Consider the following 21,994-nt stretch of genomic DNA (forward strand, 5'->3'; position numbering starts at 1 on the left):
ATAATACACAACTGAGACACTATGTGCATGCAGAGGGTTTTGTGGTTCACAGTACAACCAGTGAGCATGTTGAAAAGTTTGTCTGGAACCTGCTTTGAATTGCCTTACGATAGTCTCAGTGTCAGTAATATCAGAATATCTTGCAGCGCGAGGCTCCTCTTACATGCTCTAAACTGGAATAAACCTCTGACAATGTGCAGTCGTTTCCAGCAGAGGGCGACGTGGTTCCACAGAGCTCCTCACAGGACTGAAATGTCAAAACTCACACTGCCAAAAGTTCAAGTTGGTAAGAAACTAAAAAAGACTGGCAAACTCAAAGGTCGCAGAGTCATTGCCCTGACATGAGATTTAATCAGTCCTGGCATAACAAATGAGAGAAACTATTCCATTCACAGACTGCGCCAGTTCTCACCTTTGACTGAGGCCAAGAAACATTAGCAATCAGCGCTCGGACTACTTTAAACGCGCGCCCGTGCAGCTGGCCAAGCAGCACGGCTGTCCATTACTTCATTAGAGCTTTAATTGCGGTTCAGTACGTTTCCTCAGGCCCCTTCTTGGGGTTTGTAAGCAGGGCAAAAGCACCGTGTAACGCCAATGCTTTGTTGAAAACATGCAGTTGATCCCAGAGAGGCACTCGGGCACAGCGAGGTTAATTACTCCACCAGCTCAGATGGAGCCCGATTTTAAATAAGTAACCGTTAAGTCTTTCTCCGCACTGCTGCCCGTTTTCCAGCCGGCATGCGCGATTGTTTGACATCTGCTGCATCCGTTCGATACTCAAAGTGGAACCACAAGGAACACAGCAGGGAGCTTGTAAAAACAACATAAAAAAAAAAGCCGTGATGTAAATCTCCATCAAATACTTTGACGCGGTGAGGAAGGCATGAAGACAGGGTGACAAAAAAAAAGACCTTTATTTGTTTGAAATGTATGGAAAAACGCGTCTCTATTCCACTGCAACGGCATGTGAGCAATCAGTTTTTGGTGCCCGGCCTGCTTCATGTGGTTTTCCCAGTTTTAAATGCGATGATGAAAGGTCAGGGACACACGCAGCGCAGAAATCAGGCAGGGTGGACTGGTTTTGGGAGGGTGCAGCAGAGACTTCTGGCCCGGTTTGGCACCGGGAGATGTACAGGCAGGTCTGCCTGTACATGACAGTCAAAGTGCAGCTCTACTTCTCTCAGTCCACTTGTGCAACTGTGCTGTAAAATCAGACATTCCCAAAGGATATAATAAACAAATGTTTTACTGTAACTCAGTTTGAGAAAGAACAAAAGGGCAGCGGGGGGTGACTCAGTCAATGATGAGCAAGTGAACCCAGCCAAGTGTTTCAGGAGAAAAACATGTCATATCTAATTTAAGACACAGCACGGTTAAGTGCTGCCGAATACAAGAAACACTGCACTTAATGAAACAAAGCTCTTATCATCATGAATTCATAAAGGTATAATCATCCTCAACTTGTGTTAATCACGTGCTAATCAAACTAAAATGAATCCAAAGTCTGTTTTTTTTTTTTTTAAATGAAACAAGTCTTTTCTTTTACAGACTTGGTTCAGGAACCTGCAGATGTAATTTACTGCACCGGTGTACCTTATTTGTGTTTTCTGCTGCTTGCTTTTGTGTCTGGCCACCATCACTCACATCATCCTGTTAGCGTGGGAGGCTCTTCCTTTCCCATGTCACCCTGTTCACACACACTGTCACACTCACAGAACCACCACGCGCTTAAAAGACGACCGTGTGACTGTGACAGCAAACATTTACCTTTGAATATGCAGGCTAACACTGATGCACGACACACCAACAAGTGGGCCAGTTTATCGATCTGTCACGCAATTCCATGGGTGAAATAAAACCGTGATGGAGGGCGGCAGATCTCCTTTAAAGGCTGTGACCTTTTCAGAGACAAAGTGGTGCAGCTGGGCTCAAAAATAAACAGCATTTTACAGCTGTTAAAAGAGCAGCCGAGCAGCTGTATCGATAACATGCAGGCTTCTTTCGCCCAGCTTCTACGCCAATTTAGCAAAATCCGATTTCTCCTCTGAAACTAATCCCCCAGCAAATGATTGCTTCATATTCAAAACTGGAATTAGTGCTTGCAGGCCTCACAGAAGCCTCCTGCGCAGCTAAATGTGGTGAACTGTATAGGCCTGGTTGGGTTCACGGGAGTCATTCTGCTCTAATACCACAGGAATACGAACGACACTGTGTGAAGTGTGACAGACCGACATTAAGTGGGCGTCTGCAAAAACATATCACTTTCCGCTGTACTGATTAGATTGTTGCAGAGGCAAACATTAACCTACGGACTGATAAATAAGGCAAACAGAGGTGCAATTAGCATGAAACGAGCTGAGAACCTGCGGCTCCATCAAACGCAACTTTTAGAGTAATTCCTCTCAATCTGATTCACTCGGTTTTCTCATAAAAAGAGGTGACAGGAGAGGTTTCCCCGCACGATTTGTGAGAAATGTTTTCATTTAGCTTCACTCCCGAGATGACAGCCGTGCCAAATGTAAATTTGGAAGATCTGATTTGGGGCCCGATAGAAACGACGTGAATTTCCATTTTCATCAGAAATAGGAACACAGAATGGAAAGAAGGCGGCCGTTTATCTGCTTTCTTTGTCATTTTCCCTCGCAGCGGATCGTCGTCACACAAACTTCTTCGCAGTGGCAAAATGTGTGGACTAAAAGCTCGAGCTGAACCGTGATTTTTTTTCTCCTCAGAACAGAAAATAAGCAATTACAACAATCTTTTTTCTATATATATATATATAAAAATAGAAAACGGAGAATTCAATTTTGCCAGAGTGAACACAGATATTCACTACTTCAATTTTAGCTGGAGCTCCACACATCAATAACCCAGAAGTGAAAGAGAGGTTTGAAGTCTGAAGTTTCAGATGCCGATAGCATTTTCTCGGGTTTACTGGTATTGTTCGTGACTGTGCAACAGAAAACCGGTGATTCAGCGCTGCCTGTCGTAGTCACTGTGGCTCCGAATGTCTCAGCCAGAGGGAGATCCTCTGTAGATGACTTGCAGGGGGGGCTCCCTAGCCAAAATATACATCTGCAGTCAGCCGACTAATACAAATACTACTACTACAGATTAACTCCTGCACCGTGGTGCAGACGGCTTCTCATCTTCTCTGCCTTTCACACTTTAAATGACTGAAATTGAAAACAGAGTATGTATCGTTTTCTCCAACTAAAAAGAACCATCTAATTCCTTCTTTGTCCGCGATCCAAGTGGCGAGATTGCAGTATAATGCAATAAGAGAATAAAACCAAATGCGAGACAGACTTCACACCTTTAAAGCTACAACATAAATGTGTCGATGAATCTGTAAATCGGTGTCATGGGGCTTCTTTAATTTCCCTAAACCTAGTTTCACATCTAGAAGGAGACCACAGCGACTGAGTAATTTCTCCTCCTCATTTCTAAAGTGCATGTCAAAGGGGGCACATTCAAAAGATTACCGTAACGAGAAACAGAAGTGAAATAGGCAGATGGACATGCAGCATGATAAACATGTCTACTGCCAGAATGGAAAATGGGTAATTATCATAACCCTCAATGACACATTGAAAAAAGTTCCCTGAATGAGGCACTAAGAAGAAAAAAAAAAAACATCACTCTGGCAGAGCAGCTTAAGCAAATAATTTGAAGACTGACTGATTCCTCTGCCCAGCGAGTGAAGACAACATGTCACAATGGAAAACTTCAGTGCAAAGGGAGCAGAGAGAAGCAAGACTTGGTTTGTCTGCAAGAAGGAATATCAAAGCATGCAGTTTCCACTCGCAGGGCTCTGTAATGACATGCATACGTCTTCATAAAGCTGCGGGTGAGACGGCAAACGTGAAGTAGAAACCCACAGAGCCATCGCACACATAGGAAATAGATGGTCAGTTCATGGAAGTTGGCCTCCTGAATAGAGCCTTCTCCTCTGTCCCTTTTAATCTCCACGATCCCTTTCTGCTTTACTTTCATTTCACTTTTGGAGTGAGCGAATGAGTGGGTGAGGGTGCAGAGCACAGCAGAAAGGCTCGTTACAAAGTCAGTTTTCTCAAAGTCACTCATCTCTGTGAATCATCTGTGGACGTCCCATTTGATGTGACGGTAAGTGATTCACAGGAATCAGCCTTTGATCTGGGACACAGCGGTGGCTCCTCTTTGCAGATGACCAGAGGACCCGACTTTGAGAGGGAAACCGCAAGAGCTGAAACGCCCGTTTGAGGAGCTCAGCGAAGCCCACAACGACATCTGATAGTACGTACTGTAGAGCTCGAAGAGGTTAAGCTCCCGGCTGACAAAAAAAATAAATAAAAAATGCTGTAAAAAAACCAAAAGAAAAAAAGTGAGACTGCTGCTTGTTACGGTGAATCACCTGAATTACAACAAATACACACACACACACACACACACACACACACACACACGCAGCATTGCACATACCTGTCAGCAGCTCCACATTTACAAGGGGGAAGTGAAATCCACCTCACCCCTCCATCAAGTTCTCGCTTGTGCACCAATAAAAATCGCGACGACTACCATTCGTACACTGGTACTCAAACGGAACAAATCGCTACAAGGCTCTGGAGAAAGAAAAACAAAACAAAAAAACAACTACAATCCAACAAACTGAATCTTGGCTCCACATAAAACCGCTTTTCCTAACAACGTACAATGTGTGTTACAGACAAAAACACAGTAAAAGTGAATAAATCACCCTCTTCCACACAGAAAGATTCCCAGGCTCCCCTTCTTTCCAACTAAAATTCAGCATCTGGCACCGACTCCATACGAGGCCGAGACCTCTCAGTCTTTAAGACCCGTCATTGTGTGGAAAGATGACACACAAAGTCCGTTTCCACTTGTTTGAGGGGAAAAGACCAGCAAATGTTTGCCATTGTTTTTAAAACTCAGCAGCAGCATTCGATGGAAACTTATTTTCCTGTCACCGTTTGTGCTTTTTCAATCAATTCAATGAGGAGCTTTCATGTCGCGGCGCCTCCGCTTGGTTAACGGCTGCAGGATTCACAGATCATCTCACTTATAACCGATAACCAAAGTTAAAGAACTACCAAAGTGTCACCTTTTTTCCCCCATGCTAATTTTCTACAGACGTTAAGAATCATGAAAAAGTAGGCTGTCTGCGAATCGCGTATGAAGCTTTTTCAGGTCTTTCCAAAGGAGGAGGGGAGTCGGGGTACTTTACAAAGGCTGCCAGAGGCAAAATCATTTCCAAATCTCATTTCATGTTCTGTTTAATTTGGAATACAACCAGAGGATTGGTGGATTTCTCACCACCTGTCAAAAGGTACCTCCAATTTTTTTACTGGCATTTCTTTCTCAGGTCTGGACAGCCTTGCTAATGGGAAAGGTCTTTCTGGATTGCTAAATGCTGGCCACTCACTTGCTTTAGTTATTGCTCTCATATATCAAGTATCAGACTGTGGGCGAACAGCAGCGCAGTCAAATACGAATACAACACATTTAACACCAAGTTTGCTGTTCTTTCCAAAAGGTTGCTTAACATTTAAAATCAGATAGTGTAGTGTGCGTGTACATGAGTTTCTTGAGCAACAGAGATGTAGCATAAAAAAGTTAAATGTCAGCAGCAGGTAGGAACTGCTACGCATGTGGTGCAAGACTGTTTTTAGCAACAGCTGCTGGGAGCTTCTCTTTCTCTGTTCAGTCCCTCGTAAAGGCCGAAAAGGAGAACAAGTGAACGGCACGTTCGGTGCACAGACAGCCCCGTGTGTATATCATTACATTTACAGGTTCATTATTCAGCCCTTCTGTTACTGGAGCAGCACACGTGTGTACAGGTGCAAAACTGTCACTGAACACAGATTATTCTTCTTCTACTTTGTTAAACTCTACTTGTTAGACAGTTTTAAGTTACCTAAAATAAATGTTTCGTTTCGTTTCGTTTATTCCAAGCAAAAATAATATACAAATGGAGCACATATATTATGATTTGGGTTAAAGTACTGCTCACAACAGTAATGAAAGGGTTTCTTCTTTCTTTTTTTTGGTCCCCTGCTGTTGCTCCATCGGCCGCTTTTCATTCCTCGGCAAACAAGTCGGTTTTCTAATTCACATTAAGTCTGATTTCTTAATGCCGGCCCCGCTTCACTTAGTCTCGTCACAATAAAAACACACTTCACTTCTATTTCAGCTACCAACTACATTTCAGATTGAAGGTCTTGGCTGAGTGACCCTGCAGCGGGGTTGGAGCCTGAACTTGTCTGTCCATCTGTCTGTCAGCCTGTCTTCTCACCTCCTGTGTCTCCTGCACTGCGCGTGTGCACACACACACACACACACACACACACACACACACACACACACACACACACACACACACACACACAACTCCACAACATCAAACAGATTCACACAAACACAATACGCCATTTCTCTCTCTCTCTCTTAGACACACACACACACACACACACGCACACACACACACACACACACATCTCAAGCGTGCTCTGGTGTGCGTCACAAGGGCCATCTGCTTGCTAACCAGAGCAGTTTCTACACACATTTTGGTATTCCCGCTCCCACCACCGACACAAGTCTGTAAAACTACCGCCGTAGTTCATTTTGTGCACGACGAACTCTTGGTGAAAAATGTTCATGGGCATATTTTCCAAAACGCTTTGAAAATGTCAGTAAGAGGTGTATTGTGTTGGAAAAGGTACAGTGAAGGATGACAGTGGAGCGGTGGAGAACTCTGACGGACAACAAGCTGGTGGCAGTTTCACTGAACAAGATACCAGAAAGTGGGTTTCCACAATCACTGAGGTCTAATCAAATTACAAATGACTGCTGAAAAGCACTGGAATTTTTTCCGTTATCCTAAAACATAACAGTTGCCTGTGAGCGTACCTTTCATTCTACATGAATTTAGACACTCTTATCGTGTCCACAGTTACAGTGAGTTTGCATTTGTGTCCATTCTGATCTGTCTGCCTGCCAAACTGGGGTGAGTGTGATCTACTTAAGAGAGTGTGCCGCGACCTCCTAAAACTCAAGAGTTGCGTGGAGCTTCCTGTTGCTACGTTAAAACATGGCCTACAGAGCTGGGCTGGCACAGAAAGCTATTTTTAACCCCCAGCTCAAGGGGGAGATCTTACATTCCCAGCTGAACTGTGTCGCAAACTTTTTCTCACACTATTTTGGAGCACGCACAGCCACTTTCACAGCGACTCCGTCTCTCAGAGTAAATCTGAATTACGCTTTTCTGTGAGAAATTTCTGGTTAAACAGATGTCATGTGTGCATACGAATAAGGCTGCGAAAAGGGAGACAATAAGCACGCGTTAGTAAATGTTCTGCACTGACGAACACCGGTGCATGTTGGTCCTGCACGCATGATTTATTGACAGCTTGCCCAGTGTTAATTAGGCTGACCCCTGCTAACACACAACATCTCCCCTTCCTGACACAGCCTCAGCAGGCTACTTATTAACCCTAAAGCTTCAGAACCCTCATTTGAATATGCCAATGAGGTTAAGAAAACCAGGTACTGCTCTGAATGTTAGATAAGGAGGTAGATTATTTAAAGCTGGCTGGATAAACATCTTTTAGGTAGCAAAAATTCATGAATAAGAAAACAAAAGGCGCTAAATGCATGCATGCAAGGACTTTATGGTCAATTGTTAAGTCAACAAGTTCTGCCGAGCATCCTAATTAGACTTGTTAACGTGAGGGCACACATGATCAGGTAAACACAAGCACACACAGCATGTAATTACTGCAGCACATCAGCTACAGTCCAAGCGAGAAGCACAAAATGATGCAATCCTCAGCTGCTCTCCGGTTCCAAGTGTAATTAAGCTTCAACCTGCTGCCAGAAATACAGAAGTTTGGCAGTTCTCAATTAGGCCCTTTTAATGCGATACGACACTTATTAGCGCTATTGTGTCTATGACACCCAACACCAGTCACAGCTCAGTAATAAACCTGTGAACAGAACTGTGCACTGCACCGACAGATGAAACGCTATCACCGTTATCAGACATCAAGGTTTCAGGCTCCCTGAAAATACAACAACTGGTGCTCGGTGTTGTTTTACATCAGATACAAATTTATCTTGTGCGTCACATTTTGAGGAGTAAATCTAATCCCACAGCGGCCCCTTGTTTTGGACAGAAAATGAGACGGATCACAGATGGCTGTACTCTAAATAACTCATGTCAAAAGACTGGGTGAGGAAGGGAAAAAGTGATAATGAGAGCAGACGAGTGAATTGACAGAGAACTTGAGTGCGAGTGTCAGACATGTGGTACAATGTCATTTCATAAAGAGCAAAACAAACAGACAAGGAGAAGCAAAACAGGTGTTCTGCGTGACAGTCAAATCTAAATAAGTTCTTTTTATGTATTTACAATCAAAGTGGAGAAAGTCCTGGAATAGTCTTTGCGCTCATCTCATCTATTAGAGCTATTCTATGAATTAACGGGGAGCAGATTGACACTGTTTCCAAATGATTTAAATAGTTGTATTGAGGTAAATATGAAACCAAATATCTCACCATCATCCAGCGTAATGTCCTGCAGCCCGATGGAGCGGAAGGTGGGCTCCCTCTCCTCTGGCTCCTGTTTGATGTTCAGGCTCTCCCCATCTGTGGGGAAGGGACCCTGAGGACTTATAGGATGAACCAACGGTCCCACTGCTCCCGGGGACAGGCTGGTCATGACGGGGCTCGTGGCCTGAGGAGAGGGCTGTCCTGAATGCTGCTGCTGCAGGGCCCCCAGAGGGCTGCCAGCTGAGGTGGGGGAAGATGAGGTGGGGGACTGGTAGGGCAGCGAGTGGAGTTGAGGAGAAGAAGGCCCAGAGTGGGGAGAAGGGATCATATGTGGTGGAGGGGCAGTGCATGGTGTGGGACAGGAAGCTGACCTTTGACCTACTGGGTGGTAACCCATAGCTCTCTGCAGCTGTGAGGAGTGCTGCCCAGAGAGAGAGTGCGCACCTGGAGAGGGCACCGGGCCGGGATTCGGAGGGCAGTGATAGCCTCCGAGGGTGTGGAGGTGAGGGGATGAGGGGGCGAGCAGGGGTTGTTGGCTCTGGGGGGATCCAACAATGGGGTTGGTGGTCGAAGGTGATGGAGCTGATGGTGAGGAACAAGGGGAGGACGGGTATACCATTCCCATGCTCATTGGGTGTGATGCTGCACTCGGGCTCTGCTGAAAGGGCATCCTCTCATAGCTCTGAGGAGGAAGGCTGGGCTGGCCGTTGTAGGACAGGCTATGACTCTGGTTGTGGCTGTGTTGCAAAGGCTGGTAGGAGGGCCGGGGAGGAGCAGGGACAGAGCTCTGGTGGAACGTCATGTGGCAGTCTGCAGGGGGGTGGTGCAAACTGCGACCCTGGAGGTGAGGCAGGTGCTGGAAAGACGGGGAGCCCAGGGAGGGGCAGGGGCCCGACAGAGGTAGCAGGCCAGGACCGGAGCCCGTGGCAAGGCTGTGAGGGGAGCTGGACAGAAGGCTGTCCGATGGGTGGCCCTGTTCAGGAGAAGGCAGCTGAGAGCGCACCAGACTGGCAGCATGTGCCAGGGGCATAGAAATGGGGGGTACTGCAGGAAGGTCCAGCTCGTCCCTGTGCTCCTGTTTTACCATAACTGCGGGGATAGAGGTGTAGAGAGAGGAAGGGAGAGAAATGAAACAACAGAGATGACATACCAAAAAAACAACACATTTCTTCAATTACACTAATTAACTTTTCCATAGCATGGTACAACTCGACTCCACTCCAATCTACATCACTTTCCACAGCAGAACGTTTCTCCTTAATGTGGATGGGATCAGCTACTTATTATTGCAGCACAGTGAGAAGCTGCGGTGACAGAGAGGTAGGACACTGTGTGTCCGTACACTGGCCACACTGCACCATGTGAGTGTGTGACCTGCTTTCAGTACAAAAGGGTTTGACATCTTTCACAGTGCACATTAGAGCTCGCACTACAGAGTTAACCTCTGGTCAGCAAAGGGGGAAAAAAGAGCCCTAATTTCGTACTATGTGTTTATGATGGAAATGCGATACGAACGCAGAGATGATAGATCTGTGTCTCGCGTTTTGCATGCAAGCCAAGAAATATGCAAATGGTTTAGAAATGACTTCTCTCCTCAGAGAACAATGAAGTGTGTCACTGTGTGCAGGGCTTCAGGGCTGCTGTTGAGACACCCAAAGATGCGGCGTTTTTACATCACCGTTTAGTATCAAGTTGAAATAATAACTAAAAGTTTTAACAGGTGTGAGGTACAGCCTACATGGAAAAGAATAAAAATAATCAAAAGCAGAGATGAGCCGAGCTATCTTTGTTTCATGTACAAAAGGCAAGAATCTCTATTTAAAAATATTTTGTGTTTTTTCCAGATTCTTAATCCTACCGTTTTCATCAGTCAATCACACCGTCTGAAATACGTGCCTGAGAAATAGGTCTTCTTTTAGGTTAAAAAGCCTCCCGAAAAACAAGAGTGGCAATTTCATAGTAAATGGGGCCATTTCCTTTTAGTGTGACAGCTTAGAGCACTGCTATGCCAACCGGTAACCTATTTCCCAATCTGGTGCCTTGTGACAGTGAGTTTTATTTTTATCCAACTCTGAATCAGAGGGAGAGCATATGTTGTCAGTCTGGGTGCCATCATGTGAAATGTGTGGGAAGGGGAGCTGAATGCCCCCCCCCCCCAGCCCAGCCCAGATCACAACAAAAGAACAAACACGTTTACTGACTGTGACCTGTGCTCACCCTGTCTTGGCTCTGGGACCGAGAGGCAAAAGGCCCAGAAAGGCTAAATGGGCTTTTATTCTGACTGTAAATGGAGCCACGGGATATCTGGGTAAGAGAGGGGTGATGTGCTTTGTGTAGAAACATGGCTGTTCATCACTGAAGTCAATGGAGTGGATAAAACAAAACAAAAGAGCAGAAACAAAAAGCCATTTTGATAGCTAGTTTTCATTATAAACATAACTTTTACTCTCAGAATTCATGCTTAAATTAGGACAGGGCCTCAGCAGCGGAGCCATGATGAAACATGAAACACCGCCGATTGGGCTGACTTTCTTTTTTTCTTTTTGTGCCACAATAAAGCAGGCGGTGTCCGTGGTGACAATAGTGGTGTCAGCAACCCAGCTTGACTGACAGAGCAGCGTTAGTCTACACTGCTCTGATTGGCTGCACTGATCTGTCAGTGGGGAAAACAGGAACTGCCTGTGCCGAGTGGGCGTGCTTGCAAACTGAAAGGCTGGGTGGGTGGATGGGCAAGGCTGCTTATACGCGTACACACACACACACACAACGTACACGCTGTTGCGGTGAAACTCAGGGTTTGGATGTGTTGCACAAAATGCTCACATGTGATTATATTCCTCCGCCTGTGCTTTCAGTTTGACTGGCTTTAAGAGGAAAAAAAACAAAACAATAACAATATCAAATAACAAGGCTTCAAACGTTACGGAAACTCTAATAAAAAAAACAAAAGACCGAGCCGAGTTTCCCTGATTACAAAATGATTACAACAGACCCATGTTCACTGTCTGGGTGACGTAGAATTTTCCTGGATGTCAAAAGATTTGTATTATTAGTCCACACAGGAAAAAAAAAAAGGTTGGACTGAGAGTACGAGAAGGCTTTACAACATAAATAGTCGGCAGGTGTTAATGCAGTTATTAGTGGAATGGTTTCTCTTTTAGATCACAGCTATGCTTTCTTTGGGAGGAAGAGAGAGAGTGAAATGAGGAGAACAAAGTTCCTGTGGAGAATTGTGCAATCTGATGAGTACATTATCTCTGCTCCGAGTCAAACTTTAAAACCAACGTGAGGAATTCACATTCATATGAAATCACCTCATGAAAGTTTAATTTTTATATATACACACACCCATGCATAAAATTCTAAAATATAGACAAAAATCTCTCTACTCACCTGAAAGGTAGGTGAAGCGTTGTGATTGGCTCCTTTTTCGTTTGCCATTGCAGACATAAAAATGCACCTGCACAGCTGAGCTCACGGCCTTACTGTGGTACGGAGGGACCTCCACCATGATGCAAGACTACAAAATAAATTCAAACTATTCACGTACACTTCTTGCCGTGAAACATGCCATCGTGTACACATCAAGTTGGAAATATTAGTTGTAAAGCTGTAGCATAATTACATCACGACAAATAACTCGGTACTTACACCTTGAGTTTTCTCACGGATTATCTTGGCCTCAACTTCCCACTGAGGTCGTCCATCTGGAAAGAATTGAGAGAAAAGACCCCCCCAAAAAAAAAAACAGAGGGAAAAGTAATTAATCTATGTATTTTTAATCCTGGCATCATGTGAATAAATCTTTCACGGAAAATACAATAAAATTATCCAGTTTTATTCAAGAGTCTTCTGTCAATTCTGTTCCTTTGGGCCAAAACTCAAGTGCAAATAGAAATCCTCATAAAACTGTTCTTCTGTGTTGGCTTGGCAAAGGACGACAGTACAACGGCAGACTTATTCATGAAAAAAAAATGACTCACAAAGCAGAACAGCGTTTATCTCAAAATAAAATAACAGCCAAAACTACTGGAGCTTTAAAATATACGAGCAAAGTAAAATAAGAGAATCCAGTAAAGAATCCAGAAAGAAACGGTAATAAATCCAGCCAACAGATGATCCCTTTGGAGCGCTGCAATTTAATTCTAGACACTTTGTAAATACGGCGTAATATATTTTCCCCCCCATCTGGAAAGGCCCCTTTTCACTCTTTTCTGTTTTCTTAAAACTGATGTCAGAGTGCAGCGCCAGCTAAAAACAGACGGGGCTTAAGAACCATGTGAGCCATTAACAAGAAAAAAAAAACAAAAAACCACACAACTTCAATCAAAATATGCAGTTTTTCTTAAAAAAGCTCCAGAAGCCCCATGGAGAAAATCTTAATAGTTATTAAACAGTAATGAAATGTCCAAACATCCCACTGTTTGTCTTGCCTGGTTCACATTAAGTCGAGCATTTATTTTTAAAAATGCCTTTAAAAAACGGCCAGCTTTCTGTCCCAGTTTTCCTACGAGGGAATTGATTATTTGTCCAGACATCTAAAGAGCAGCTGCTTGAAGGAAAGCAGTCGGGGTGAAGACGCAGACACAAGACACAGTGTGGTTGGAAGAGCTCGCAGTCAGTGCAGCATTTTGACAACTAAACTCTTGAGAGGCCTTGAAGTCGAAGAAAATAAACCTGCAGCTGCCTTTTTTCGTGGCACTCACATGGTGCAAGTACACTCTGCACCTGCAGGGCCCCTTCCACAAAACCCAAAGGATTCCCCCAGATACCACCGTCAGGCATCTGCAACATGTCTGCAGAGAGGCCTGGCCTACATGTAAATTCAACCGCGAGTCCTATTGCATTCAAACTGTTTAGCTTTCCACCAAAATCCCCTCTGCTGTAGCTTTAAACAAGTGTTCTGATCTCAGCAGAACATTTATCATAGTTGTAGTAATCCAGTGGCACATTAGGCAGTTATAACTGACAGGATACCCTCTCTTTTGTGAAGGAAGAGATTAACCTTGTTAATGGCTTTTTTTTTTCTTTTCTTTCTTCCACTAAGCAATGACCTTGACAGCTGACAGCGGAGCGTTATTGCCATGCAACTTGTTGACATTCAACAGGCAGGAGCAAGGGCCCCACATGCTTCGTCAGACAACAAGCACCGACAGGAACCTCGTACCACATTACATACAGTAACTCACAATGTGGAGCCACCTTGTGCTCTCCAGACAGGGGAGAAAAGAATGTGCACCCTATTGTGCTAGGAAATTAAACAAAAATAAAGAAAAGTGAGGGGATTTACTTCTTTGTCAAAGGGCACAACTGGTTAGCTTTTACATCAACAACATCAGTGACCCTGCTGTATTAGTCACTGTTCAAGGTAATCAGCATTACGGTGTTTTAAGTCGAGCCCTTTGTATAAGCTCTCATGCTTGTAAAACCAAAGGACTTATACCAACTATGGACTTATTCTAATTTCAGTGTTAGTGACTCTAAAAATAAGTTCTGTAATTATGTGTGTGTGTGTGTGCTGAATGTAAGTACACCCACCCCTGAGGGTTAAAGATGATTGTTGGACCCGTTTTTATCTGAACACACACGCTCTCTCAAAGCCTCAATATTACAAACAGCAGAGAACTAAATGGATGAATGAATGAACAAATAAATAAAGAAATAATAAACAGATACATTTTTTTTATTTGGCTCTCTTCCCTCAAAGATGTTCTGATGTTCTGGCACCGCACCAATTGCAGAAGAAAAATAAAAAACCACCACACAAGATAAAGTAAAGAAAACAGACTTTACTTCCCTTGAGTGAAGCCATTCCACTGGGTGGGTCATAAGAACTGGTAGTTCAAACTCAGCAGTATGCATAGCGTTGTTGTCCAAATGATTTAAAGAATTACAAGTAAAGGTTATTCTTTTTTTTAATAATTTTTTTGGGCTTTTTATGCCTTTAATGGACAGGACAGTTGGAGAGAGACAGGAAGCAGGGGCAGAGAAAGGGGGAATGACATGCAGTAAAGGGACGTCCGGTGCGGGACTCGAACCGGGGCCAGCTGCAGCGAGGACTGTAGCCTCTGTACATGGGGTGCCTGCTGTACCCACTGAGCCACCGACCACCCCAGTAAAGGTTATTCTAAAGGATCAAAATACTAAAGCTGTACCAAACCTTTCCCATTTTATTAATTGCAGTGATTCATTTTTTTGTCAGCGGTCTCTTTTTGTGCATGTATTCCAGAGCCATCACATAATGTTTGCAGTAAACCAGCAGTAGTGAATCTGTTTTCATCTTTAGACTACGGGAAATAGTGGAACAATATCCGTCAATGCCTGAATGTCTCTCTAACATTCTTTTCTTCCATTTCTACGCTCACCCCAATCAGTGTCTTTCTTCACTAAAGCTGGAGGATTAGTTATGATGAGGGGGATCATTTTGCAGGATTCCAGTCGACATCTTGCTCCCTCTTTACTCTCATACTGTGCCCGTCTCTTTCCACAGTCCAATGCCTTCGTGCACTATGGGGCCCAACTTTTCTCCTAACCCCAGCTACGCCTCTCAAAGGTTTCCATTAGCTACTTTTCTCTGCCATGCTTCACCTGCTACGCCTAAAAGGACTTCCAACACATTCCTCTTGGCATATCTTTTCTTTCCTCTGGTAAATTTTCGAGAAATGCGCTCGCTTACAAAGACAAAACCCACTCGACTTTCTGCCATGTGTGAACTTGAATCTGTTGCTCCACATCACAGAGCTACCTTGGGCAGGTAGAGACTGGTTCGACAAATGTCCTACTTTTAAAATTTCCATCCCACTTATTACATGTGCTTCATCATAGTGGGGCGTACAACGGAGAAGAGAGAAAAGATAAGCCAGAGAGAAACTGTGACTTAAAAGAAACAGGTTAAATACCACAGGCAGCTTAAGTAAATCTTCTGCCTACAGTTGTAGATCTTAACAGATTTCTGTAATTTGCAAAGTCAACAAGCCCCCCCAACCAACTTTCTACACCTGTGGAACAAGCAACCCACCAATATAAGATGGAGACCACAACAATTCCATCTTATTTACGACTGTACTTTAATTTAATTTCAACTTTTCCCTACATTTATTTTGGGCAAAAAATACTCCAATGGTAGGCAGATTTTGATATATAAAAAAAACATCCATCGATTTTCTTCATCCTGTTCAGGGTTTTTTGAAGGCTGGGGCCTATCCCAGTTGACAAAGAGACAGACAGCCATGAACACCATCTGAGAATAACTATTCACCTAACACAGATGTCGTTAGGCTGCGGGAGGAAATAGGAGCACCCGCAGAAAAAACACATGCAGGCGCATTGAGAACATATAAACACAGAAAAAGACCTGGCAGCATTAGTGAGTACGCCAGCCACTGCACAACATCACCCATGAACGTACTAATCTGGTCAATATTTAAAAAAAAATAAAAATAAAAATGCCTGGTTGGGAACTGAAGTGTTTTTTGGAGGCAAATAAGCTAATGATAAATTCACTGATACAGTGGAACATTTCTAAGACTAGAAGTCTGGGGTTGTCTTTTGTGAGATATAGTTATTTTCACTCTTTACTTTTAGTTGTAACACTGGAATCAATGTGTTACAACACAGGACACTTACACCATTAATGAAAAGTGTCTTGAAGGGGTCTAGCTGGTAGAGGAGGAGTAAAAAAAGAATTTCCCAGAGAGATCATTTCACTACAACAATTGTTTAGATAACTAGGTTTGGACATTACTCATTTTACTCAAAGTGGCTTTTGAGAAAAATTTGTCACTCACCATATAAAAGATCATTTACATGGTGACTGACACACACTGTTTTGGCAAAGACCGTTCAAGGCTAAGCTGTTGCACAGACACAATTATTACCAGGGCCTTTCTCCAGGAAGATGACCTTGGACTCTGGGAAGAAGTTGGAGCCAGTGATGACCATCTCCTCTCCCCCGCTGACCAGACAGCTGGTCAGACTGGATTTCTCAACCTGCGGCAGCTCTTGAGCTGAACGCTGAGCTGGGAGAGACAAAGACAAAGACAAAGAAAAAGGTGGACAACAGAGTGTAAAATCATGTGTTGCAATGTAACATGCCATCAGAATTTACTACAGTTTCAACTCCTCTCTAAACAGACAAGTAGAAGCATTTAAAATCTTTATTTATCATATATATATATGCATACATATGTGTGTGTGTGTGTGTGCGTGTCTGTGCATATATGAGCACAAGGTCAGATGTTCTTATAAAGAGTTACTTTCAATGAGAGAAAACATAAGACAGAAGCATGTGTGAAAAGGTATTTGCTTGTCTACAAGCATTATCTTGCATCTCCTACATAAAAATGTTAATAAATGCTTTCATGTTTGTGAGACTCAGACAAAATAAATAAATAAAAAATGAAACTCACAACACTCCACAGGAATGGAGGCGGCCTGCAGCGACAGCACCTTCCCATTGGCTTGGGGGATGTGCACCCGGAAAACCACACGGACCCGTGTGTTCTTTCTTCCTATATCCGTCTCTCCCTTCCGCAGCTCGATGTCTGAGTTCCGTAGCTTAAGTATGCCAGCGCAGTCAATACTGCAAGGTAAAGGGAAAATAGTTGGCCCTCTGCGGCACCATCAGGATGGTCGGCATTTCAGACATATTTAGGCAGTTAATGCCCAGGGGTGATAAAACAACCCACAAGCCCAGCAAGAGATTGGCAATGAGAACCAGCGCTCCGAGTGTGGAATCAGAAAACAAAAAAATGCCCGTGAATATGATTTATTACAGCTATAAACGAGAAAATCCCTACCAAATTCCTTCTTAAGAATTCCAGTGTAAATGAAACCAGATCTTGTACAAATACAACTATTTGGATGTTTCAGGTCGTGAAACTATCAATAAAATTAGTTTCCTATGCTCTATAGGAAACCCTCATATTTTCCCTCTGTACTTAATCTTCTTATTGGTTTAAATTAAGGAAATCTATAAAAATCCCCTTTGGAAGCTATTACAACTCATGTGTAATCGTAAACGTGGTAACTTTTTCTTGGCTAGCACCTCCTTCACGGTGGTAAGCTCATAATACCTTCATGAATAATGTAACCCCGAAAGTGCTTCTGACATCTACCTGGCTGACATGTTGTTTTCAGGAAGGAGAGGAATTTCGAGAACCTTGGTGCTGGAGACCAAAATTTCTTGGCTAGCCGTGGCTACAGTTTTCCCGGTGATCCGATGCACCTGGTAGAAGGCGTGCGACCTCAAGTAACGGTCATCTGCTGTTCCGATGAACATCTGCAGGTTGACGGGCTTCTCGCTGTAGCCATTGAGCTAAGACAAGACAGACGGACACAGAAAAAAAACACAACAGGAACAGATGTGAGTCCTTGGGTTCCAGGCGAGATGTGTGAACAAAAAAACATTTCCATTAGATTCAAAAGGCTACATTTTTCTCAGGGACTCTAAATGGCAGGTTTAGGGTGTTGTGATATTCCTCAGCAATTCGTTTGGCACTTTGGACCACCGGCTTGTTGCTGACAAATAGGGGAATCCGAAAGGCAAAGTTTAAAATGCGCAAGACACTATACTTATTCTCCGAGAACACATACACTTTAAATGTTTTGGTTCTTTTTTTGTGTGTGTGTGGTTCAGAAGATGCCAGCAAAAATGTCAGCAGTCTTTTCAATTCAAATGTTTCATGAGTGCCAAAATGGTTGGCACTGAGCAAGCTGCTGCCGTCGTCCTCTCCAGCTGTCTCTCAGCGCTGGCACCCTGGTCTCCAATCAGAGAGGAGAGTCTTTAATGAGGGAAAAGCATTGCATATTGGAAGTAGACAAGGGGAAGATGGAGAGGAGAGCAGGACCTTTCCTTAACAGAGGAACAGAACAAACACACAGACCTCACAATCCCACCACTGTTGTAATGTTGTATTTGGCAGACCCAATGACGGCAGGATGGCATCAGCCCTCACACGCGTGCTCCCAACACACTGCTCTCAAGCAACCACACCTCCAGCTCGGATGGAGGGCGGCCCGCTGAGGCCAACAGAGAAGAAACAAGGCCTTTCATTCCCGTTCCCCCCCCTCCCCCCGGAACTGCCAAGCCTCAACGCCACCACAGCTGGCCACTGCTGACGCCTTCCTCCTCGCAGGTATGCGTCATCCACCTCTGTGTCGGTGTCTGGTACAAAATGTTTGGTGCATGAAAACACAGGCAGGCGGTGTGGCTTGGTGTTTGTCATAAGCTATTTTAAAACACAAACATCTCTATTTAGCAGCAGCTTGTGCTCATTTTTTTGCAACTTCCCTCCTTATACTTTTACTTGTTGCTTCCAAGACCGTCCCCTGTGGTGAAGGATATTGAGCTATGGGGGTGCCTAAGTTGAACCAAGACATGGAAAAGCTGAAATATGTTGTGTTTACAGCGAGCTATGTTAGAGGACGAGCCTCTAGAGGCAGATACTAGCCAGGCTCTTAATAGTGATTCACTGTTCTGAGCTCAATAAAACCCTTGCATTTACTAAGAGCAACTGAACTCAATAAGGACCCACTGGTCCTACACAGGCACCAATTTTAAACAATACAGGAAAAACGTATATATTTCTGGGAAGTGAACAAAATTAAACTATTCATTAGTGCTTGAAAACAATGAAGTGTCTTAACTTTTGTTATTAACCAGTACAGCCATAGCTCTCATCGTCTAAATCCTAATATGAATCTTGCTCTTTCACTTTCAGTGTCTCAGACTAATGAAGCGTAGAAACTGAAGCCACACACAAGTTGACGCAGCGAACGGCAAATCAGAGCTGGCTAAGCAAACACAGTGTCGCACACTCACAAATCTAAGAAAAGCCGTGCAGATTGTGAAAGTGTCCGGCCCAGACAGGTCACCGTCACATGACGTTCACGCTTCCAAGTGAGTGCAGAAAAGAAGCTTCACCAAATGGTTCAATTGAGGAAGCTAAAGAAACTTATTACAAAAGAGTATAATAATTACACAATCCCTGGCACAAACAGAAAGAAGCAAAGCTTTAGCTTATAGGTTGGGTTATTAGGTTAGGGTAAGATTGTGATTTGATCTTTAGAAAAAAAAAAAAAAAAAAAAAACTTTTAAACTTTTGCTTAGCCAAGTAAAAAGCGTTATCCTATTGGATCGTCATAAAGGAAATCTCCTGTTAGTCAGGTAGATTCCTGGATGGAAAGGGCTTGATTTGTAGGGGCAAATCATTGCAAACTGCAATTTTGAAAACAGATTCTTTTAAAGCTAAAACTCCCAACCCCGAGGTGTGTTTACGCTCCCTCGCCTCGTCGTAAGAATGATGTTTTAGAACAACCAGGTGATGGATTAATTAAAGACGTCAGTAATTCACATTGCTGTTGGGTGAGTGTGAGGCAGAAGACAGGATCAAATCCCAGTCGCACTTCCTCTTAAACAAAAACACACAGACACTCAGGAGGGAAGAGCATTTTGCAAAGTCAAACTTCTGAACTTGAAGTTTAATATTCCTCATTTTATGCAATAATTCCACTTTGCTTTCTCGCCATAACATGACAAACTGGGACCACCACACACTAGGTCGAACCACGATATGGGGAACATTAAATGTTTTTGGAAGGAAGTTGCACTAAATTGAAAAAAAAAAAAAAAAAAAAAAAAAAGAGAGCATGAGGTCCCTATAACAAGCCATAATAGGATCATCTTTTAAAACCACATTAGATTTTAAGAGCCACATGAAAGTATAAATCTTGCCCGTAACAACCTAACAGGTAATTAGGCAGTCCGGCCTGAACGAATTCACGGCTATAAATGACACAATTCCTCTGGATTCAAAGAAACGAGGAGTCACAAGACGCAACAGCCCAGCGGCTTGTTTTCCTTGTTTTATGATCATTTCTGCACTCTGTGTGGGAATGAGCACACACAGTGTTGCACATGTGTCTGTATGACTGCATGTCTGTACTACTCATTTTGTGTGTGTGTGTGTGTGTGTGTGTGTGTGTGTCTATAAATCAGACCATGTTTATTCCCGGCACCATGTGTGTTCCAGACAGGATGAAAAGAGTTAACAGTGTCTGGAGGAATGCATCTGTGAGAGAGGACAGACAGACGGAAGAAAAATGAAAAAGCTTCAAGCACAAAAATGACAGCAGCACAAAAAACAAACAAAAAACTAAAACAATCTAGATTTGATTTCAAACGTGGTACTGAATACTTCAGTTTAGTTCTCAAATCTCATTAACCTTAATTGTTGAGGCGAAACATGTTTATTTAGAAGACTTATTCTTAGTTTGTCAGTTAAAACTCTCACCAGAAAGGAAGGACTGAGTTCAGCTCAATGGTGACATGTTTTAATCAAACTAAAACATGTTGCACAACTGGACTAATTCAGTCAGTATGCCTCAGCCATTCTAACTATAAAAAACACTATTATTTCTTTGTTTGGTGTTTCCTTGATTCAGTTTAGATTCATTGAGAAAAGATTTGTGGCTTAATGACTGTAAACTATAAAAAGTAGTAAAAATGATCTACTGAGATATAAGTGGCAAAAGCCTCTCTGCCTCAGATCTATAAACAGATTTTTTTTTACCCTGGACTTTCAAAGAACGGTGACAGGCCTTTTTTTTTTGTCCCTGAGACAGCAATAGAAAGGGGAGCACCACAGCTTAAAATAAAAATCTCTAAAGCTTCCCAAATAGCAAACTAACTACACTTCAGGGGACCTATTTGCACCTTCAGTAGAGAAAACGGGTAAAGCAGCACCTGCAAACAGCAGGACATACAAACAAGCACACATGGATTGTACCGTGGTCCTGGCACTGGAAGCTCCTCTATGTGAACGCACATGACCACACACCCTTGAATTGTTCCACATTCCATAGTCACCCCTCCGCCACCTCCTAGATCTAAGGTTGAGTGTGAAATACCTCGGGAGGGTGGTTGATGTGCTTTCAACTCCACCTTTCTGCCTGTTCAAAAAGAGCTGAGCCCGACTGATCAGTCGGCAAGTAAGTCAATCCTGATAGAAATCAGTTCTTATATTAAACCCCAGTGAAATCAATTCTTATATTAAACCCCAGTGAAATCAGTTCTTATATTAAACCGCAGTGAAATCAGTTCTTGTATTAAACCGCAGTGAAATCAGTTCTTATATTAAACCGCAGTGAAATCAGTTCTTATATTAAACCGCAGTGAAATCAGTTCTTATATTAAACCGCAGTGACATTAAAAACGGTCACCTGACGCGAGGTCGACGTTCACTGAGGCACGTAACCAAGTTCTGACTTCCAGCGTCTGACCGTGGATCGAGTTTTGGATAAACCCTTTCCCTTAAAATAAAACTGCTGGATACGGTTACATACTGAGTGTCCACTAAATAAAGTCCCCACTTATTTTTGGCCTTCATCTGTTCCACTGAGCCCGTAATAAGGCGTGCATGCCGAGGGAAAAAAAACAAAAACATCT

At 43.3% G+C, this 21,994-nt stretch overlaps 1 protein-coding gene across 2 annotated transcripts in view; it reads right to left on the bottom strand.

Moving 5' to 3' along the window:
* The window catches only part of nfatc3a (nuclear factor of activated T cells 3a), a 57,930-nt gene that overhangs the window by 2,826 nt on the left and 33,110 nt on the right, over positions 1–21,994 (bottom strand). For both annotated transcript variants that reach the window (XM_075463640.1, XM_075463649.1), the window contains exons 4-9: positions 17,664–17,863; positions 16,956–17,128; positions 16,425–16,565; positions 12,199–12,254; positions 11,941–12,067; positions 8,554–9,636 (exon numbers count right to left, since the gene is read on the bottom strand). In XM_075463640.1, the coding sequence (XP_075319755.1) occupies positions 8,554–9,636; positions 11,941–12,067; positions 12,199–12,254; positions 16,425–16,565; positions 16,956–17,128; positions 17,664–17,863 (1,780 nt within the window). The remainder of the gene's footprint in view (positions 1–8,553; positions 9,637–11,940; positions 12,068–12,198; positions 12,255–16,424; positions 16,566–16,955; positions 17,129–17,663; positions 17,864–21,994) is intronic.

The sequence above is a fragment of the Odontesthes bonariensis genome, chromosome 1 (genome assembly GCF_027942865.1).
Source record: "Odontesthes bonariensis isolate fOdoBon6 chromosome 1, fOdoBon6.hap1, whole genome shotgun sequence".
NCBI lineage: Eukaryota > Metazoa > Chordata > Actinopteri > Atheriniformes > Atherinopsidae > Odontesthes > Odontesthes bonariensis.